Source organism: Thermobia domestica, chromosome 11 (genome assembly GCF_964235325.1).
Source record: "Thermobia domestica chromosome 11, izTheDome1.hap1.1, whole genome shotgun sequence".
Taxonomy (NCBI): Eukaryota; Metazoa; Arthropoda; class Insecta; order Zygentoma; family Lepismatidae; genus Thermobia; species Thermobia domestica.
In genome coordinates this window covers 240,693,574-240,713,992 of record NC_137464.1, presented here as the reverse complement: position 1 = coordinate 240,713,992, position 20,419 = coordinate 240,693,574, and the positions used below count along the sequence as shown (strand labels likewise).

General features: G+C 35.7%; 1 protein-coding gene across 1 annotated transcript in view; it reads right to left on the bottom strand.

Annotated features, from left to right (window-relative positions):
• Positions 1-3,411: 3,411 nt before the first annotated feature.
• Positions 3,412-20,419, bottom strand: part of LOC145665512 (pickpocket protein 28-like) — a 42,714-nt gene continuing 25,706 nt past the window's right edge. The window contains exons 5-8 of the mRNA XM_081732818.1: positions 17,897-18,051; positions 13,915-14,131; positions 8,583-8,853; positions 3,412-3,494 (exon numbers count right to left, since the gene is read on the bottom strand). Of these exons, the coding sequence (XP_081588944.1) occupies positions 3,412-3,494; positions 8,583-8,853; positions 13,915-14,131; positions 17,897-18,051 (726 nt within the window). The remainder of the gene's footprint in view (positions 3,495-8,582; positions 8,854-13,914; positions 14,132-17,896; positions 18,052-20,419) is intronic.

The window sequence follows — 20,419 nt, the reverse complement described above, 5'->3', positions numbered from 1 at the left end:
ATTTTTTTTTCTTTTTCTTTTTTTCTTCTTAATTTTCACTTTGGGTCTGGAAATGTTTCTTCCACGTTTCTCGATTTTCAGCTTCCTCTTTCAACTTCCAATATTTTCTTCTAATTTACAAGTCATCGATTAGTTTTCTTCTTCTCCCTACTCCTTGTTTTCCTTCCATCTTTCCTTCTATCGCGGTATGAAGAAGACGATTTCTCCGCAAGATGTGTCCAATCCAATTGGCCTTTTTATGAAGAATGGTGGCTAAAAGAATCCTCTTCTCTCCTATTCGTTTTAAAACGTCTTCCTTTGTTACTCTTTCTGTCCATTTTATCTTCTTCATCTTCCTCCAACACCACATTTCGAAGCTCTGTAAATATCTCTTCTCTAACTTTCGTAATGTCCAAGTATCTGAACCATAAAGTCTAATGCTCCATATATAGCACTTGACCAATTTCTTCCTTACAATTAGGCCAATTATTAAGGCTGCTAGTTAAGAGTGACCTTTTCTTGTTGAATGCTTCTTTAGCTGTGGCAATTCTTGAGCTGATCTCTCTGGCGCAGTACGTGTCTTTCTTCCCAGATACTTCCCAGATATTTGAAATGGTCGACCTCTTCATGTATTCTTTGTTCTACTTTGACACGTAAGGGCTAATTTCCACGTGATACTCTCATGACTTTTGATTTTTCGATGTTGATTTCCATTCCATATAGTTTCCCAGTGTAAACTATTTTGTCAATCACCTCCTGTAGTCCCTCTTCGGTTCTAGCTATAATAACTGTATCATTTGCATACCTGATCTTGTTAATGATCTGCCCTCCAATCTTGAAGTCTCCAATTCCCGTTAATGCTTCCTTCATTAACTATTCACTGTAAATGTTGAATAATTGGGGCGACAAACTACATCCTTGTCTGACTCCTCTCCCAATCTCCATACTAGTGGTTTCCCCTTCATTCAAGTGCATCTAAACTCGTTGTCCCATGTACAGGTACTACCATATTTCGCGTTGGTGCAAGTGTGTTGCCCGTAATGGGGACTATGTTGAAAAATGATGCCACCATTTGTAACTCCCATTGCAAACTTTCTCCTGATACCCGTATCGGTGCTATTTGTCAAACACAAATAAAGGTATCACCTTGAAGGCATTACCCTCGTACTTTAAATGTAATAATAAAATTGAGAATTTTTTGGTTGGTTGAAGTCAGTGTTCTCATTTAGCACTACGGCTATACGAAACAGATTTACAGTTTAAAGTGGAATCCAAACCCCCCATAATACATTCAAATTTCAAGGTTCCCTCTCCGGGAATCGAACCCGCTAGCCACTAGTCCAACAAGGAAGGCTAATAAGATTTAGAATTATGAAGTTGCGGTCAAATAAAAATAATAATAAACTTCATCCTAGAATTGCACAAAAAAAAATGGACAACTCTTTTCATGAAGTGAACAATATTCGCTGTTTAGTCCAAGCATTTTATCAGAAAATCCCGTACCTTCCATACTACGAAAATACTGCTTTTACAAATAACATACTTAAAAGCACTGGCAACTTCTAGATATTGATTAAGACGTGCTAAATTTCACATACTCATCTTATTTTTAATTGTGCACTATGGTTTGGTTTGGTTTAATTTGATAGAAGAGAGTTAATGACTTATTACAACTTAACGTAGTACCAAAAAAGAAAAAAATCTATTATAATACACATATAAGTGCATAGGAGTGAAGCCAGGGAGGATTAGGAGATACTATGTTCAATAGGAAAAAAAATAATTTACTTACCGAAAGACCATAGTCACTTAAGTTATCAATCCAATTTCTCAGTGACCACTTATATGAATTTCAATTATTTACAAATATTTCACTTATACCAATATGATTTTTTTTTCTTTCAATCAAGTGAATGCTTAATATTTCAGCTTGTTTACAGCTTAATATTTCAATCGAAATTCACTCTTGTTTATTTGTAAATGCAAGAAGTTCGCGTATGCATATGTATATGAATTTCAATTATTTACAAATATTTCACTTATACCAATATGATTTTTTTTTCCTTTCAATCAAGTGAATGCTTAATATTTCAGCTTGTTTACAGCTTAATATTTCAATCGAAATTCACTCTTGTTTATTTGTAAATGCAAGAAGTTCGCGTATGCATATGTATATGAATTTCAATTATTTACAAATATTTCACTTATACCAATATGATTTTTTTTTCCTTTCAATCAAGTGAATGCTTAATATTTCAGCTTGTTTACAGCTTAATATTTCAATCGAAATTCACTCTTGTTTATTTGTAAATGCAAGAAGTTCGCGTATGCATATGTATATGAATTTCAATTATTTACAAATATTTCACTTATACCAATATGATTTTTTTTTCCTTTCAATCAAGTGAATGCTTAATATTTCAGCTTGTTTACAGCTTAATATTTCAATCGAAATTCACTCTTGTTTATTTGTAAATGCAAGAAGTTCGCGTATGCATATGTATATGAATTTCAATTATTTACAAATATTTCACTTATACCAATATGATTTTTTTTTCCTTTCAATCAAGTGAATGCTTAATATTTCAGCTTGTTTACAGCTTAATATTTCAATCGAAATTCACTCTTGTTTATTTGTAAATGCAAGAAGTTCGCGTATGCATATGTATTTACATTAGAGACAGAATTGTTACAACTTGCTATATAATATTGTCGTGTAATAAATAATTAACTTTTACAAAGAAGTAACGTAACAAGAATCTAATAAATTAGCCAGTATATCTAAACATACAGATACATACACACAACACAACATATATCGTGAAGATCTGATAAGTTTGTTTCAAGTTTTAGTACTGTAATATTACGCAAATCAGATTTAACAACGATGTGAAACATGACCATGGTTGCCAACTCTGGAAAATGCCAACACTTTATATAGCTATTTCTAGCAGCGAACAAGATGTTTTGCGAGGCAATTTTCTGGGGCTTCTATGTCTATCTTCAAATGACAAGTTCACCTTGAGAATAATATCTACAATGTTACATCACAAATCCACTGATATCCAATTCTTCTCCGTCTAGTCTGGCAACTATGACAGATACTGAAGAAACACACCACGCCTGCTCTCTCATCGCCCCTATTTCCTTCATAATTCTATGCAGCAAAACCATCACGATTGTACGAAACAAGTTTATTCATTTATCAGATAGGTAATACATTTTTAATACTGTACTTCTACATAGAATTATATACGAAACTGTTGAATAAATGAAAGGTATTTGGGTGATAAGACTGAAAAATGTGATGATCGGAAATACTCTCATACGTATGTCAGATCACAAATTGTATAAAACGTTGCCTATTAACAAAATAACACATTAGAATTTCAAGGTTTTCACAATGAAATTTATAATCATGCAATAGTGAAGTTAAGGGAATAATTGAGTACCTAGATTAGCTTCTGTAACGCAATAATCCTTCCCTGGTCCACAATAGGAAATGTTGTTATCTTCTGAAAAATGGAAGAACGCAAAAATTAGTACAGAAATAAAATAATAGTGATCACTGAATCATTGAAAGCCATCTTTTTTTTTTTTTTTTGGCTGAGTTTAAATTTGTGAGCTAAGCACTTCATATACAGGGTGGGACATTTTATTTTGAAACACACTTGTAATTTTAAAACTAATGGATAAAAAACGCTAAAATTTTCTATCATGCAAATATCAACAGTGGGACATTATTTAATAGAATGGATCGATTATTGTTTTTCGAATATCGTTTGAGCAAATGGAGTAAAGTTGTCATTGGCTAGATTAATTGACATCCAAAATTGTACAATTATTGATCAAGTCCTTACCATGCCTCAAGAATTCAAAGTTATTGCGCCGAAAGTAAACAACAAGCACGTCGCGGGCCGCATTTTTGAGCTTCTAATGCATTTAGTAACGACAAAATTTCTTTTTAAGGTTGGCCTCCTAGGCTTTAATATTATGAATGTGAAAGCTGTTTGTTGTTTAAACTCATTTTCACGTTGTGAAGCGATGATAAAACTTCACTTCTCTTACTGACCGCCTTCCCATTCTTATTTTCTACTGCTATATAATATTCCCTTCTTTCCTCAGAAGTTCTATAGAGTTCACCTCCTTGTATTTTCCAACTCTTTCTAATTCTTCTATGTTGTCCCATTTCCTTTTGTAAAACTCTTTTCTTACTCTATCTGTTCCCTTTGTAACTTGTTATTTAACTTCGTGTACATCTTTCTGCCCTCTTCTGATCAAACTATTTCCACGCCTTCCTTTCCCTCATTTTCTGCAGCATCTGTTTTGTAATCCATGGTTTCTTAGCCGTTTTATGTTCGCGATAACCTACTACTTTTTCGGCAGCTTGCTGTATGCAAAGTTCAATATGCTCCCACCATCTGTTACTGCCTACACCTATCCTTTCCTCTTTTCAGTATTCTGGTTCGAATTTTTCAACTAAAAGATTTCTTACTTCCTCGTGTTTCAACTTTTCGGAATTCAACATCTTGTTGCTTACTTTTCTTCTGCCTAAATTTTCACTTTAATATTCACTTCGGCCAGCACAAAGTTATGATCGGAAAAAAAAAGTTGGTTCCGGAAAGGGTTTTCATCTTTTTCAGGATATTCCGAAATCTGTCCTGAATCATCACATAGTCTATCTGATATCTTCGGCCGTCTATGTTATAATGACCGACCTTGGTTACATTCTTCTTATTTTCCTCAAGCTGGTCCGTTGTCATCGACTTAGTCAGCGGTGATTCCGTTAACTAGGTGGAAACCAATGATCATGTCATAATAATCGACTAATGTAAAATTGATTTCGGAGACGTGTAACTCAAGTAATCCTCTTCTCTTCTATTCTCGGCATTGCTAAGTACGTCTCCACCCCAATGTCCTAATGTAACTGATTTTGTCTGTTATGATGGATAAAAGGAGGATTTTAAGTTGAGCGAAATATTCATTAACATGTATGGATTAGTGCACAACTTATTTAATGTCTTCTGGAAGCAACTGGGTCAATTCAGTAATTTTTCATGTTTCGGGATCCATCACAATGGGTGTAACTTAATTTTGATCCACACCGGGGTGTAGACTCGAACCACGTATTGGACCAGCCAACATAACGCTTCTTCAAGCGCAAGAATACTTACGTAAAGACGCAATAATCTTGATGCAGTTGTTAACTAATGAGATTGTACAATATATCCAGGGGTTTTCTTTAATATGTACGACGAATCTGTGGCACTAGAGACAGCTCGGCGCACGTCTAATATTGTTGGTCAATGCTCACTCAAATAGTTGAAATCTGTCATTGCTTTGACCCATTTCACTTCAATAAATTGGAAACAAACTACAGATTATTGTTCACAAGCAACCAATCTTTTACTTATCGGACCAGATAGTGTCTTTGGGCAGGTTAAAGTACCCCATCGACGTGTTTAACTAAGTGGTGGACTGTGAAGTTCGTTCATATGAAGTAGACACACAAACTCTTTTCCACTGCAACTCCTCTTTTAACTTTTTTTTTCCGAACATGTCATTACTTCACTAAATCTACCTGTATTGATGTTAGTTCCATTGAATCCCAATGCAACTAAATGCAAAGTATCTGATGCATTTTGTTCAAGAAACTCGAGAATCACTTTCGCTATTTGTCTCCATGCCCTGAAATCGGAACAGCAGGTCCGAGATGTACGTGGGGTTTCCCACTAACTCATAGTGCTTTGTATCTCCAGGGGTAAAGTGAGGGGGAACGAGCGGAGATGCCGTCCCCCCATCTCAAAAAATATGATGGCGTCCCCTCAGTTCCTAAAAAATTACAATGGGCAAAGATAGGCAGGAGACGGCGTGACTTCATGCCGCTACCTACCGTCCCCTTACCTTTTCAGATCCACTTTTATGTATGTGTATCTCCCTTTCGTAAAATATGTTTGCAACTTTCTCCACTATTAGAGTATCATCCTTCTGCTCGTATCCACTGAAATAAAGGCTGCAAAATCTACTACAAAGGTTGCATACTACTGTATTTCTTCAAATCACACCTCTTTTACCCTCTATTACTCTTTTACCATACCTTTTTCTCCTATTTTTACCTCCCCTCCGCAGGGGCGTCATTTAGGGGCAGGGAGGGGCAATTGCCCCCTCTGAGTTTGAGATTTCTATAGATTTTATCAATAAAATAGTAGTAAATCAGTGAAATACGCGAAATTTTACTTATATCAAGGGGTTTTGCCACCCCCAAGCAAAATCTGAAATGACGCTCCTGCCCCTCCGTCGCGTGGTTAATAATGTTACGTCCACTATTCGCTTTTCGTTCTTGGAAACTCACGAATGCAGTGAAAATCAACCAAAAGGGGCTAATAAGATACTTCAGAAAAATTAGATATACGTAAAACTTCGTACTTGTATTTATATCTTTTCATTAAAATATTGATAAACAACAAAATATTTTTAAAAGGTGCACTTTTTACTATGATAAACGTTTTCTGCCTTAAAAGGAATTTTCTTCTGGCACTTAACAGGAAAGGAAAAAGGCAACAATGCAGTTCGTGACATGCTTGTTGCCTACCCCATACCGTAAACGTCGCTAACACCTAGTGGCCCACTTGCAGGTAAACGTCGATCGTCAATATAGCGACGAGTCGAAGGATTGCCGCTAGTGTCCCACTGATGGCAGGGTTTCGTCCAGTCGAAACAGATATGTCGGGTCGGGGTGTTGAAGTTACCACCGCGTAGCAGCGAGGACTTCATTTTGGCCCGCGCCCCTTCGATTCGTCGCGGAGAATCGCGAAGGGACCAACACATTTATCGTCAGTCATGTGCATACAGCTATTATTACGTATTATTTTTTCCTGACGAATTGTTCCTAACGTGAGCTCCGGGGATCAAGAATAACCTCTACCTCAACATCATGAAGTGAAAAATCTTGAGTGCGATAATTGTATGAATTTAGATGTCAACTGTCGTCGATCATTAGAAAATGAGTATATGAGAACTATGAAATAAAGTAAATAGGCACGCGTCATTTTGTTATAAAATTACATGGCGAACGCATATCTTGTCCCAAACAGTTATCGTCGAATATACATGGTTAAAGGAGCACTCTGATTGACCAAATTAAAAAGATATCAACGATATATCCCTTTACAAGCAACGTTTCTTTCATTGTCTCCGTGGCGAAGTCGGATGAACACTCGTCTAGCAATCCAAAGGTTGGTGCTTCGAGTCCCCTACAGGATATTTTTTCTAGTGTTTTTTAGACTCACCTTAATGTAAGCAAATCACAGATATAGGCGATTTAACATATTTTAGGGGAGTAATTTTTTTTTTTTTTTTGGTTCTTTTGGCGTTTTGTCGCGTCTCTGCCGCTGGTGGTCTAATTTTCAAAACGGAAGAGGGGCCACCCCGGATCGTCGCTCCGGGCCCACCAATTTTTGGCGAGATGTCGCTAGTTGCCCATCGGTGGTCCACCGACGCTTACGGCATGGGGTACCATTAGCTGCTGAAAACTTTTAACTTTCTTGAGCCAGGATAAGGAGTTGACCAAAAAAATCTGCAATTTTGCATCCAACTAATCTCACCTAATGATAACTTTTTTTGCAATTCTCTTAAACGAAATTAAAAAAAAAATGTTTTCGATCTATGCTAGTGTTCAACATATTCTGCAATACCACTGGATTTAAAGTGTTTCAAATCCAATGTAAAGTTATATATACAGGGTGTTACAAAATTTTGTCATAATATTTTGGGAACAAAGTCCTCACATCAAAATAAGAAAAAAAGTTTATATGGACTTGTGCTGAAAAGTGGATAGTTTCTGAGTTATAGAGTGCTGAAAACGTGAAAAAATGAACTTTAAACGTCCATAGTTCAACGACTACAAGAGGTCCCATAGTAGTGGAGCTATGAACTTTTAAAGTTCACTTGTTTCACGTTTTCAGCACTCTATAACTCCGAAACTTTTGTAACACCCTGTATATATGTATATTTAAAATGGCACTACTCAGATTATTACATATATCAGGTTCATATGTTAAATGAAAATTTGCAATGCCACGTTTTTATTATAGGCCTGCAGTGCTGCAGTTTCACCCACATTTATATTTTGGAGGTCTTTGCAACCGTAAATGTATGTGAGACGGAGGACAACGTACATCCAAATTATTTTAGCACCAAATATTATGAACATTTGTTGAAAGACAGTTTACCAAAACCTAAATTAATGATTTGTAACAATTCTTTATTTTTGTTATCAAACTGTGAATATATCCCAAGGATATTATAAAATAGAGGATCTGCCCATACAACATAGTCGTGAAGCCATACGTCACAGCTTCGCCACACTTACTCTGCCCACTGCGCGCCACTAAGATTGCAATGTTTTGAGCCAACCATCATGGAGGACACGAGAGTAGCCAATCAGACGTGCCGACTCGGACGATGCTCGGTTGTTTTCTGGCTTCATTAAGTTTATATGATGAAGATAGGTATGGGCAGATCCTCTATTTTATAACATCCTTGATATATCCTATGAAATAATTTCAAACATTAAAAATACTTATACTATCGTTTAAACTTACTAGGCATGTAGAACGAGACACACTGACATAGTAACTCCGTAAGATTAACTTTACATTCATACTCGCAATTCTCCTGGGTGTATGTCTTAAAGAATCGAAGTTTCTTTTCGTCTGGAAAGAAGCAGCCTCTTTTGTTCGGTGGATATTTTTCCAAGTTATTGAGAGTAGTAATCATAGTAGGATCTAACGTAATAATCATTTCTCTATTGTCTGGAAGCTTCAAATATTTGTCGGACACACTTGGAAGCTCAGCAGGATTATGAAAAGCTACCTATTTGAAAAATGAAAATTAAAGAAAAACGGATGTTATTAGTAATTATCAAAATTACTCTATACAATTTAATAATTAAACAAAATGTTATTACACTTTATTATTATTTGAAAATACCATATAATTTAGCTACAATATCATACCTATCTTTTGTGCATACTTCATGTTATAAACAAAAGCAAAATTTATCTGAAAATGGTAGTAATAAAGAACAAAAACTTGTGACACAATCTTGCAAATATCTATATTTTATTTTATTTTATTTCTTAAAGTAGAATCTTTCGGTTTGCCGTGAATATAGATGGAACACCAAGTTAATTTTGAAATGTTGAAAATTAATAGCTTTGCAACATTAGTTAGTTTACCAAATGTTTTTCAGCTTTAGTTGTAAGAGTATTTGCACATGCCACTGTGTTCAGCACAATTGAAGTTATGAAAATTCAACATCTTCTGCTAAATAAAATAGCCTGGCTCCCTCAGTTTTTAAGATGCAGGAATTATATGGGTACCATTTGAAAGGTGAGGCTTAGATAATAATACTTAGTACGAGATGTTTCTCCGTATCTCCGGTAGTTTCGTAGTAATATGTTATGAAATGAATATTATGAAACTGAGAAAGCTATTTGAACTCGGTAATAGAAGCCATATTTAATAATGTCGGCAACGTAAAGGAACAGTATTAACTTAAATCATTTCAAACATACGTTGTCTTCAATTAGGACCTGAACGAAGTTTGTATCTCAGTTTTGTGAAGAGATATTGTCGTATAAGCATAAGTGGATGAAGTCGCGTGGTCACCATATTTGAATTCAAAATGGCGGCTTTACCGATCACACCCAAGTCATGTGACCATTTAAAAAAAAGTGCACCACCCGAAACAAGTATTTGAAATCAAACAAAGGAGAGTTTTCAGTGCACACGATCCAAAGCAGGTTCCATGACTATAAAATGAGATTGCCTTTGAAAAAGTGAGATCCGTTTCACATCATGATATTGCGGTAAATTTTCAAAGTATGAGGCTGCTTCACTATTGAAGCCAGAAATCGTAGATTTATCACTTCCGCCTGATACAGAGAGATACGATCGGAAGTTTAATACGTATTATAAATAGTTTTTTATCTTTCACATTTATTACTATAGGAATCAATATTGAAACCGGAAGTTGTACTAGTTCGTACTATTTCCGGTTTAAGAAAAGAATAAGAGCTAAGATGAAATTTACATTCTTGGCACCCTGAATGTACGTATCGTTTTCGCTCTATGGGAATAAATATTGAAACCGGAAGTGACGTTAAATTTGTACCACTTCTGGTTTCAGTAGAGAGGTAAGAGGAGAGTTACAATCTATTTTTTAGACATTGAATTCATATCAAAGAACCGCTTCTTGATATCTATTACAATCTTTTCTCTATAACGATCAGTGTTGAAATCAGTAATTGTCAATTTCAGCTCTTGTAGTTAGAACACAGAGAAAAGGGTTGAGATTCAACTTATTCTTTAGTTGAGATAAAAAGTACCTTTGGGATAGTGAATGTGTCTTGTGAAGTCATTTATCAATACCTCTTGCCATTTAAGCTCTATGAAGATCAATATTGAAACCGAAATAGTAGTTCAATCCCTACCAATGCCCTTTTTGGTAAAGCTAAAGATGAATGTAGTAGAACGTATTCTTGGAACGCTGGTTTTATACTTTTTTCTTTTTCATTATACATTTCTCAGTTTTCCCCACCTTTTTAACCCTGTTCATCTGGGTACGTAGCCTTCTTTTACTCTCTGAACTTCTCTCCCGATTTTGAGCTTTTCCCAAAATTGACGTTTTCTTTGCCTGATTGTGACTTCTCCTTTTGGAACAATTATTTTCATTTCGAAACTCCTCCTTGTGAGGTAAACCTAAGGCAATTTTACATTTGTAGTCTACATGAATTATGTCCGAGGCACCCATTTACCCGTTAGTGGTTTGGTCTTCTCACCGTTCTCGCTTTGATATCTATCGGCAGATGGACTTTCTTTTCCTTTAAGATTTTCCATAAATTTATGCATAGGATAATTTGCAGTGATACCAATTTAACCTATTTTTGGCTAAATCTGCATATTTGGAGAGGTGTTTAGCCATATAAATCTACAAAATGCATATACCCTTAAATATAGCTTATTTATGAAACTCTTTTGCCAATTTCGGTTATTTATTATCCGCTAAATTACTTCTAAAAGTACAATTTCTTTCAAAATAAAGTGTAATTTTTAAAAATTAGCCCATTTTCCATCATATATTATCGTATTAATCGATTTCTCTAGACAGAAGATGTTTTATTATGCAACACTTATTTTTCATTCTTCTCTCTCCCCACACACAGATTTACAACCACTTAACAATACTTATCAACTCAGAAAGAATTTGTCGCTCCCGTGAGGACCCCGTTTGCTTTTTTTTTTTTTAAATTATTTTAATTTTCGCATTTCATTACAAGAATGAAAATTTTCTAATACAAATTTAGTCAACTGTTTGGTTCTTCAAGCCACAGAGATAGTTTTTGTTTATTGAAGGAAACAAATAGGATATCAAATTAGCTTGAAAACTCTCAATGCAATCATGATGATTTATGGGGGTATACGGAGAAATAAGAAGTGTTTTTAAGGATTATGACCTGCCGAAAAAGGTAGTACTGAAAATTGGGACAATGGCAGTCTACACAAACAAAACCAATCCATAATCCAACGATGGTACATTCCGTTCCAGCGCCTCGGTTAGCTGCGACGTAATCGATTAGTTATTTCAACTCAACTGATAATAGAGCTGTTGACTTTCACAAATCAGATGAATTGTTGATGGATTTTATTGTAATTAAAGTCATGTATGTTGATTGTTAGTCTTAAGCGAATAAAATTCAACATTTTAAATTTTACTGTAACTCACTTATAATTCTTCACACAAAAAGGGGTTTAAAATCTACAACGGAAAAAGGGCCGTAATAGTTCTCTGCAGTGTACCGTACATCATGCAGACACTAGTTTCTGTTCGAAATTCACTCTACTATATCCAAGATTTATTTTCAAATTACAGAAGATATTTTTTTCTAAATAAGCGGTTCGGGGGAACATAATAGTATGTCCCATTTTCTAACTTTCGAGTGAACTGAAAGAAAGTTGACCGTTATGGTTAGCAATTCAAAATCTATCCATTTTTTGTGTAAAAAAAAAAAACTTATTTTTGAAAGCCATCTGGTCTATTTTCTTCAGAGGTTATTGGCAACACTGATAATTTGACAGTCTAGAAAGATTGTCTTTCATTATAACAAAATGGGTGTTTTCCCACTTGTGTACATTCGCATTTCAGTGCATGTCAAAATACTTCCCAGTTACGTACAAGTGCCAGATGCAATGAGATGTCATGATTTAAAAGCGAGATAAGAATTCCCATTTCCGTACAGGTTCAATAGCTGGCACTATTTCTGTGAATTTTTGTTAGTTTTTGAGCAGAGGGGGATATGGAATCTAAAGGTTTCGTTTCAAGTAGCAGCCACAGCGAATAAGAATCCTTGAATAGTTTCGTTTTGTAGACCGCCTAGCAGGCCACCACGACCTTCTTTATTGACGACACGTTTAAGAGCTACAACAAAGTTTTCTCCCAAATTTTTATAATTCATGCAGATATTGGAAATTCAATAGAGGAAACCAGTGGTTTTTAGCCTTCTCCCGAACAAGAGAAAGCATATTTATGAAAGGTTGAAGTCCCGAATTGGAATACTGAAGTCGTAATGGTAGGCTTCAAGGAAGCAGTAATAAATTCTTTTTGGATAATTTTCCCTTTAGCTTCCATAAGTGGGTGCAATTTTCACTTTAACCAGTGTCTTTGGCGTAAGATAAAGGATTTGGTCTTGGTTACAGACTACAAAAACAATGATGATATAATACTTCAGGTTCGAATGTTTGCGTCATTAGCTTTTCTTCCGTTAGAAATGGTCGACAATGGTTGACTGTTTATTCAAGAAGACATCCCCTAAGCTTGAGCACCTCTATGGATATTTCATTGACCAGTAGCTAGAAAATTCTACAGTCCCAATAAGCATGTGGAACTGTCACGAAAAACGCCATAGAACAAATAATACCGCAAAGGGTTGGGATAACAGATTAAATACTCTGCTAAACAAGCAAAATCCTCATATCATCGAATTAGTCCGTTTTCTCAAGTTAGAAGCCAGGACAAGTGGCAATGCTTACGACAGAAATATCTCAACTTGCAAGGTGAAAGAAGAAAGTATATGTGCAGTTTAACCAAAAAAAAAGTTTTGGGTAGTTTTGATGTTTCAAAAGATGTTAGATGATATTTGGTTGCACTTTCATATATTCATAAGTTCTCATAAACTGTAAATCGTATTTATATATATTGATAAGCATTACTTTTAGGTGGTGGTAACAACGGTAAACTGCCTACTGCACATGGACCAAGATCATTGAAGATCCAGATATTAGTTCGACGAAGACTCTTTATGAAAGCCGACTTCTATATCCCTTTGATGTGATTTGTGAATTCATATCACACATTTCGGGGATACATTGGTCGAATTTGAATTGAACATGAAGAGTTGAGTCGAAAAAAAAAAAAACTTACAACAGTATGGAAAGCATGTATGCATGTTTTCGTATTTCCGTGAGCATGCAATTCCATATCCTCCTCTACTCAAACCTTATAAAAAATACACAGAAAGTGTCAGTTATTAAACATGTACAGAAGTTGGAAAACTCTTATCAATATCAAAATATTCGTCATCGCCCATGGCACTTTTAAGCTGTATTGAACTTGTACGGAAATGGGAATTCTTATCTCGCTTTTAAATCATAACATTCCATTGCATCTGGCACTTGTATGCAACTGAGAAGGATTTTGACATGTACGCATCTGGGAGGTAATCCAAACTTGACCCATGTTTCAAAATATCATATGCCTAAATAATAATAATAATAATAATAATAATAATAATAATAATAATAATAATAATAATAATAATAATAATAATAATAATAACATGTAACAGGTATGAAACAAAGAAGATATGTAGTTACCTTGAATCCAAGATCTGGCATTCGACATGTTTTGTCCATTTTATTATTATCGAGTTCTATCATAAGTCGCAATCCATTTAAAACTCCCGTTCCAACACTGCGTTTGGGAAATATCATGTTTTCGTTGTCAAAACTAACTGTTGCCGTGTAGCCAGTTGACAGAGACCAATTTTGTACTTTACTCCAATATTGATAATCATCTACATGATATATAGTACTATCAAAATAAAATAAGTAACAATTACTGGCACAAAATAGTACACAATCACGTACATAGTTTTATTCATTTAGTACTAAGATAATTAGTTCAATTACAACGAAGCTATTAATTGAAGATACAAGAATGAAATGTTTAATTTAACTTGCCATGATTATGCCCTGTAGGCTGAAGCGAACTATGGTATAGAAAGGAGTGTTAAATCAGAATCAATGAACGGAGAAGCGTGTCCATAATAATAATAATAATAATAATAATAATAATAATAATAATAATAATAATAATAATAATAATAATAATAATCATCATCATCATCATCATCATAAATCATACTTTAAAATGGAATTACATCGCTTTGGATAATCGTATTTAAATGAAATTGGTCAGATTTAAAAGAAAAACTCAAACATTTTGTGCATGTCAACAATGGAACAATGGACAAAAATGCCTATAATGGACGGGATCAAACACAGAAAAAGTAAATTCAGTCATGTTTACTTTGTGATTAGTCGATATGGGTTTGTTATTGGATATTTAGCAGGCAGTTGCTGTTTCTGCTAGAGGTCACTTGGGAAACTTTTATGTTTTTGTATCGTTATGCCGTAATGTGCTAATGTAAATTTATTTCCTTTCGTTGTGTTGTGTTGTTATTACAGAATAAGTTTTAAGGTGTTATGGCGAATCCACAAGAACGTGGCGGAAATGATGACAAACTATTTACAAGTGGCCGCCGAGGTCGCCTAGGGTCTATGATTTCCTTTTATGGGGTTACGTAAAGGAATGTGTCTATGCATCCCCATTACCTCAAAACCTGCAAGAAGTGCAAGTTCGTATCAGTGTTACCATCCAGTCCATTTCATCAGCTATGTAGGAACGTGTGTGGCTTGAATGGGAATATTGTCTTGATGTCTGCATCACAACTCGTGGGGTTCACATTCAACGTCCATGAAGTATAGTAAAAAAATATTCGAATTTTTCTTTCAAATGCTCTTCAAATTTGATTTAAATACCATTATCCAAAACAACGTAATACAATTTTAAAGAATGATAGTATTTTTATGGACACGTTGTATTTATAAGATAAAAACATTTCAAACGAAGAAATTTAGACACATCTTCCTTAACTTTACTCAGTTTTTACGAGACTACAGATAGTAAACAAAATATATATTAGATTATACAAATTGATCAGATATACTAAATTGAAAAATCCATATTCACAAGTTATCTTGTAACCTGGCGCTGAGCGCTTCCTTTAATGTTCCAAACTTACGAAAATCGCTTGGATCCAGGTCTGGACTGCATGGCGGGTGTTCCAGCAATTCGAATCCCAACTCCTTTATTGTTTTGCAGAATCTGACCTGGCGTTACCTTGCTGCAGGATGACACCTTTTCGCAGTTTACCACGACGTTTTGATTGCAGATTTCAGTTTAGTTTGCAACACATCACAATAGTTCTCACTGTTCCCAGTTTCGCCCCTTGGGATGAAATGAACGGCTACCACACCTTCCATGTCCCAGAATAGTGTTAGCATAATTTTACCAGCTGATAGCTGACATTTAAATTTCTTAACTTCGGGGGATGATAGGTGTTTCCAAACCATGTTCGCAGCCTTACTTTTCGGTTCATGATGATGTACCCCAAGTTTCATCTACAGTGTCGATTTGCTATAAAAATCCATCTCCCTCGTGACGATAACTGGCCAAATGTTTACGAGATGTCCAACCTTTGTGCCTTATGCTGCAGGACCTACCTTTCACAAACTTTCCGAAAATTTAGCCTTTCGTGTAAGGTGGAATGCGCTGAACCATGACTGATATGTAAAGTATTGGCGATTTCGTCCACTATCATTCGTCTGTTTTCCTTCACCTGACTTTCAAATTGTCCTCAGTTGTTGACATCGGTGTCCTGCACGATGTTTCCTCATCACATATACTTCTTCCTTCTTTGAAACGCTCCATCCATTTGTAGATCTTGCTTCGCTATAAACAGCTGTCACCATACTGCGCTTGCATTCAACGAATAATTTCCGTAGGTTTAACACCTTCCGCAAACAAAAGGCGAATCACTGCCCATGCCCTCATTTCCTCCTTGGTGCAGATCAACAATGGAGCTGCCATGTTTAACAGTCTGCTACACTCCAACGACTAACGCGGGAATAAGAGTGACACGTTCCATAGAAATGTTGCAGACGACACTAATTCAGCGCTGGATACTAGCAGCGTTACCAAACCCTAAGGGTAGGGACATATCGAAGATACCTCGCGATCGAGGTCGAGGTTTAAGTCGCGGTCGCTACCTCGATGTCTAGGTCGCGATGGATGAAGGGCGAACATAGCGAGGAGGTCGCATCCTTGCTGTTAAGTTCTCCGTTTAAGGAGAAACATTGCTGTGACGCATGTGAAATTTTTCCGTCAGTGCATAAAAGTCATTGCGAAACCACATTTTGAAATTGAAAGAACCAAACAGTTTATAAATTAGGGATGGACGCGAGACGAAATATGAGAAATTACAAAGTCTCGTCTCTTGTTTCGCAAAAATATTTGAGTCTCATCTCTTGTTCATCTCTATCAATATTCTAAATCAAATCCTTTTACCTTTTATTCAATTTTCCGTGAAGAAATGCCCTCTTTCAGCATTCAGGCGAGAAATCGCTTCCCAGTAAAATTTAATAAATAAATTAATAAAATCAGGTATGCCTCAGGTTTCGAAGTGGAGGGTGTATTAACTGCAGCCAATGAAGTGTTGGCACTACAATTCCATTATTCGACGTTTCCTCCCTATGGATACGTGCCTACTTTATATCAATAATGAATTTAGAAGAAACCTTTTTTTATTAGGTTGGGGGGCTTGGAGTTTTTAAGCATAGATATGATTAACAGTAGCTTCTTTTTTCTTTAAAAATTCTACGATTTATGGACTTCAGCCCGAGAGCCCCCTTCCCTGTGGCCGCTACTGCCTTATATAATAATAAGCTACAGTATAATTCTCAAATAAATAACTTACCTGACATTCCCATTTCAGTTGCTATTTTCTTCCATTCTCTATTTAAAACGTGCCTATTATGATGTTGTTTGTGTTTCTTATTCCATATTGCTGGGGGAACAATCCTCATTAGTTCTATTAATATGTCTTGCATAATCAAATATAATAGTGCAGCAAAACCTCTCGAGTATAGACACACACAATCCTCTGCAGACGAAATTCTATTCAATTCCGTGCAGCGGTTCAGGGAGAGCCAATGAGAACACGAGCCACTGCAAAGCTTCCGCTGAACATCGATGTAAAAACAAACTCAATTGTTCATCATCGCGACCACTAGTTCACCCTCGCGGTCGCGATGTAGCGTACATCTTTGGCATGCGCTTACCCATTTGAATCCATGTGTTTGTGTCAGTATCGAGGGTGCGACCGCGACTTAAAACTCGACCTCGATCGCGAGGTATCTTCGGCATGTCCCTACCCTAATGCGAGAAGTTGCAAGTCGCTTTACTTTTTGACTTTTCCTCGTATTTTGACAATTTCTAAGAAGCGAACCTTTTCTTAAATTTTAGGTGTGAACAGTTGGCTCTGCGTTTGTAGTAGGTTTGCTTAAAACAAAGGAGTGTTTTAGGAGAAACAATTGATTTTTTGGTGGCGGGGGGATTAAATTTAAAAATCTAGGTTCCTTATCATAAGCTATGCTACGAGTGAGTGGTTTCTATCAAGTGATTGAGAAAAATAATAAAACTACTTGCAGTTGGAGAAAACATAAGTTAACTAACCTAGTATCCGTATACATATCATCAGGTCGTAACATGTTGAACGAACAGCATAGACCCTCTTCTGTTAACAGTGGGAATACAACCTCATCGCATTCATCTTCTTCTGTAAGTTGCCATGAGCACCTTTTAATAATATCATGACAAGCAGGTCCCGCCTGGAATAAAGCACATAAAGTTATTAACAATGATATATATATATATATATATATATATATATATATATATATATATATATATATATATATATATATATATATATAGGGTGTCTCTAAAGCAGTAGAGTGGCATGATAAAGGTGTTACCGATCATCACTCACAGAGAATAATTTATTGTTTGCCGAAGCAAAATACTAAGAACCATAAATTACTAACTACGTGCAGACTTGCCTCTGCACTTTAGACTACTTGTATTGTAGTTCCAGTGGTCGATTCTTTTCTCTATTACTGTCATTGAGTGTTATTTAGTATTCCTAGCAGAAGCAAAAACAATACACCGTGCCAAACGATTCTATCTGCCACAGCAGATAGTTAAAGTTAACAAGCGGGGATGCGCACGAGACAAGATTTGTGGCTGTCTTGTCTCGAAAATGTTCTGTAAAAGTGACGTCTTGACTCGAAAAATGTATATTTCTCTATTGGAAGAGCCGTGTCTCGACTCGAATTTTGTCAGGAAAATCCTGTCTCAACTCGTCTCGTGCGCATCCCTACATGCGCAAAAGAAAGTACGAACCCTGGCGTTGCACATTCAAAACTAGTTGAAATTTCATCGTCCAGCTGAGCGGTAAATTGACCTCTGAGTAGGCATTGTTTTGACCTGCGGCAGAGCCATGGTACGACAGGGTTTGTTGTCACAATTCTCCTCACCGATAACAACGTTCTGCATTGACTCACACGTCAGCAAGAGCAAACAAAAATGCTGTCGTTATTAATATTCGTTTAAAATTTAGTTATAAACTTCGATATTTTTTAGTGTTACCTCCGGTGACACCAGTTGCGTGAACGTATCGTCTCTGCTCTAAAATCTTCATCCAATTTTGAAGTTTTGTAGCTTGAAAACGGCTAAAAGTATTTGAATGAAACAATTATTGAAAAGAGATAGTCGACATAATAGTTCAGTAACAGCTCTAATTCCATGTAATGAAGTATTCAGATAAAATTTGAATTTACAGCTAGAAACTGTATTGTGCGTTCAAAATTCAATCTCCGTCTTATAATATGCAGAACGAATCGAGAACACTAACCTCAAATAAATCTTTAAACATTACATTATTGTAAATATAGATTATAAACAGCAGTTCGAGAACTTTACATCGCAGAGCTCTGGGCCTCCGCAAAATATTCAATGATATGATGATTGATTGCAAATACAGTGGCGGATCCAAGGGGGGCTATAGGGTCTATAGCCCCCCCTTGACGATCAGGTATACACTGGATAAAATGGGTTTCAATCGTGCTTTACACCGGATAAAGCGATAAACTATGGTTTAGCCCAGGGGCGCCGGAACCGGGGGGGGCAAGGGGGCGGTTGCCCCTCCTGAAATTTTCAAAGGGGGCAAGATACTCGTTTTGCCCCCTCACTTTCAGACTATAAAAACATCACACAACACTGATTATATTAACTAAATTTTGCTTTTTATAGTAATGTGAAAAAATCTCTATTTCAGATTCATCTTTCTCTTTGAAACAAGGGACCGGGCGCTTTTTCTGCCCCTATGTTAGACAGAAAGAGTTAGGAAAAAGAATTTAAAATTATCTTTATTTCCATTGATGTACATTCTCAAAACACTGTAAATTCTTTTTAAATTGTTGTTTAAGTAATCGTAAGTCAGCAATATAAAACGAGTCGCCGAGCTAGATTTTAAAGTTTGAAAAATATAACAGTTTAAATGAGTAACAGGACATTTAGGGCCTAAATACATTTTCCATAAAGTTAAATTAATGTTCTTACAAACAATATGCAGAGTGCAGTAAGTTTTATAGTGAGGAGGAAAATGTATAAGGTAGGATTAATAATTCAGAGCATATGAAAAATGTGAACTCGATTGTCGTTCCGTTCGTTTAATCCATTCACTACCATTTTTTTCGGAGTGAGAAACATTAATATATGGCTATTTTAAGTAGTTTTCAAAGGTATAAATATATATAAAAAACATTTTCCACCGTTTCGTTTTTCGACGTGGGAAGGGTGGGACATTATGTATCCCTCTGTTATTTTAACGTGGGACCTATATGTTCCAGTGGTATTGACATGAATGATCATCTTGTATTTTCAATTATGAAACGTATATTGTCAGAAAAACAATTGGGTCGTATTTATGATTACAAATATTTTATATCTCGGCATCCTTTTCCAAATTACAGTACATGCAACCACTGCTTTATCAGTAGCACATTGTTCCTCACTTTCATCTGTTCCATTATCACTTTCATTGTTTACGTTCACTTCCACTACTGTCTATTGGATAATGTTAATAAGAATTCTGTGAACCATTAGCAGGCTTCTCTTTACCAGTGGAACATCGAT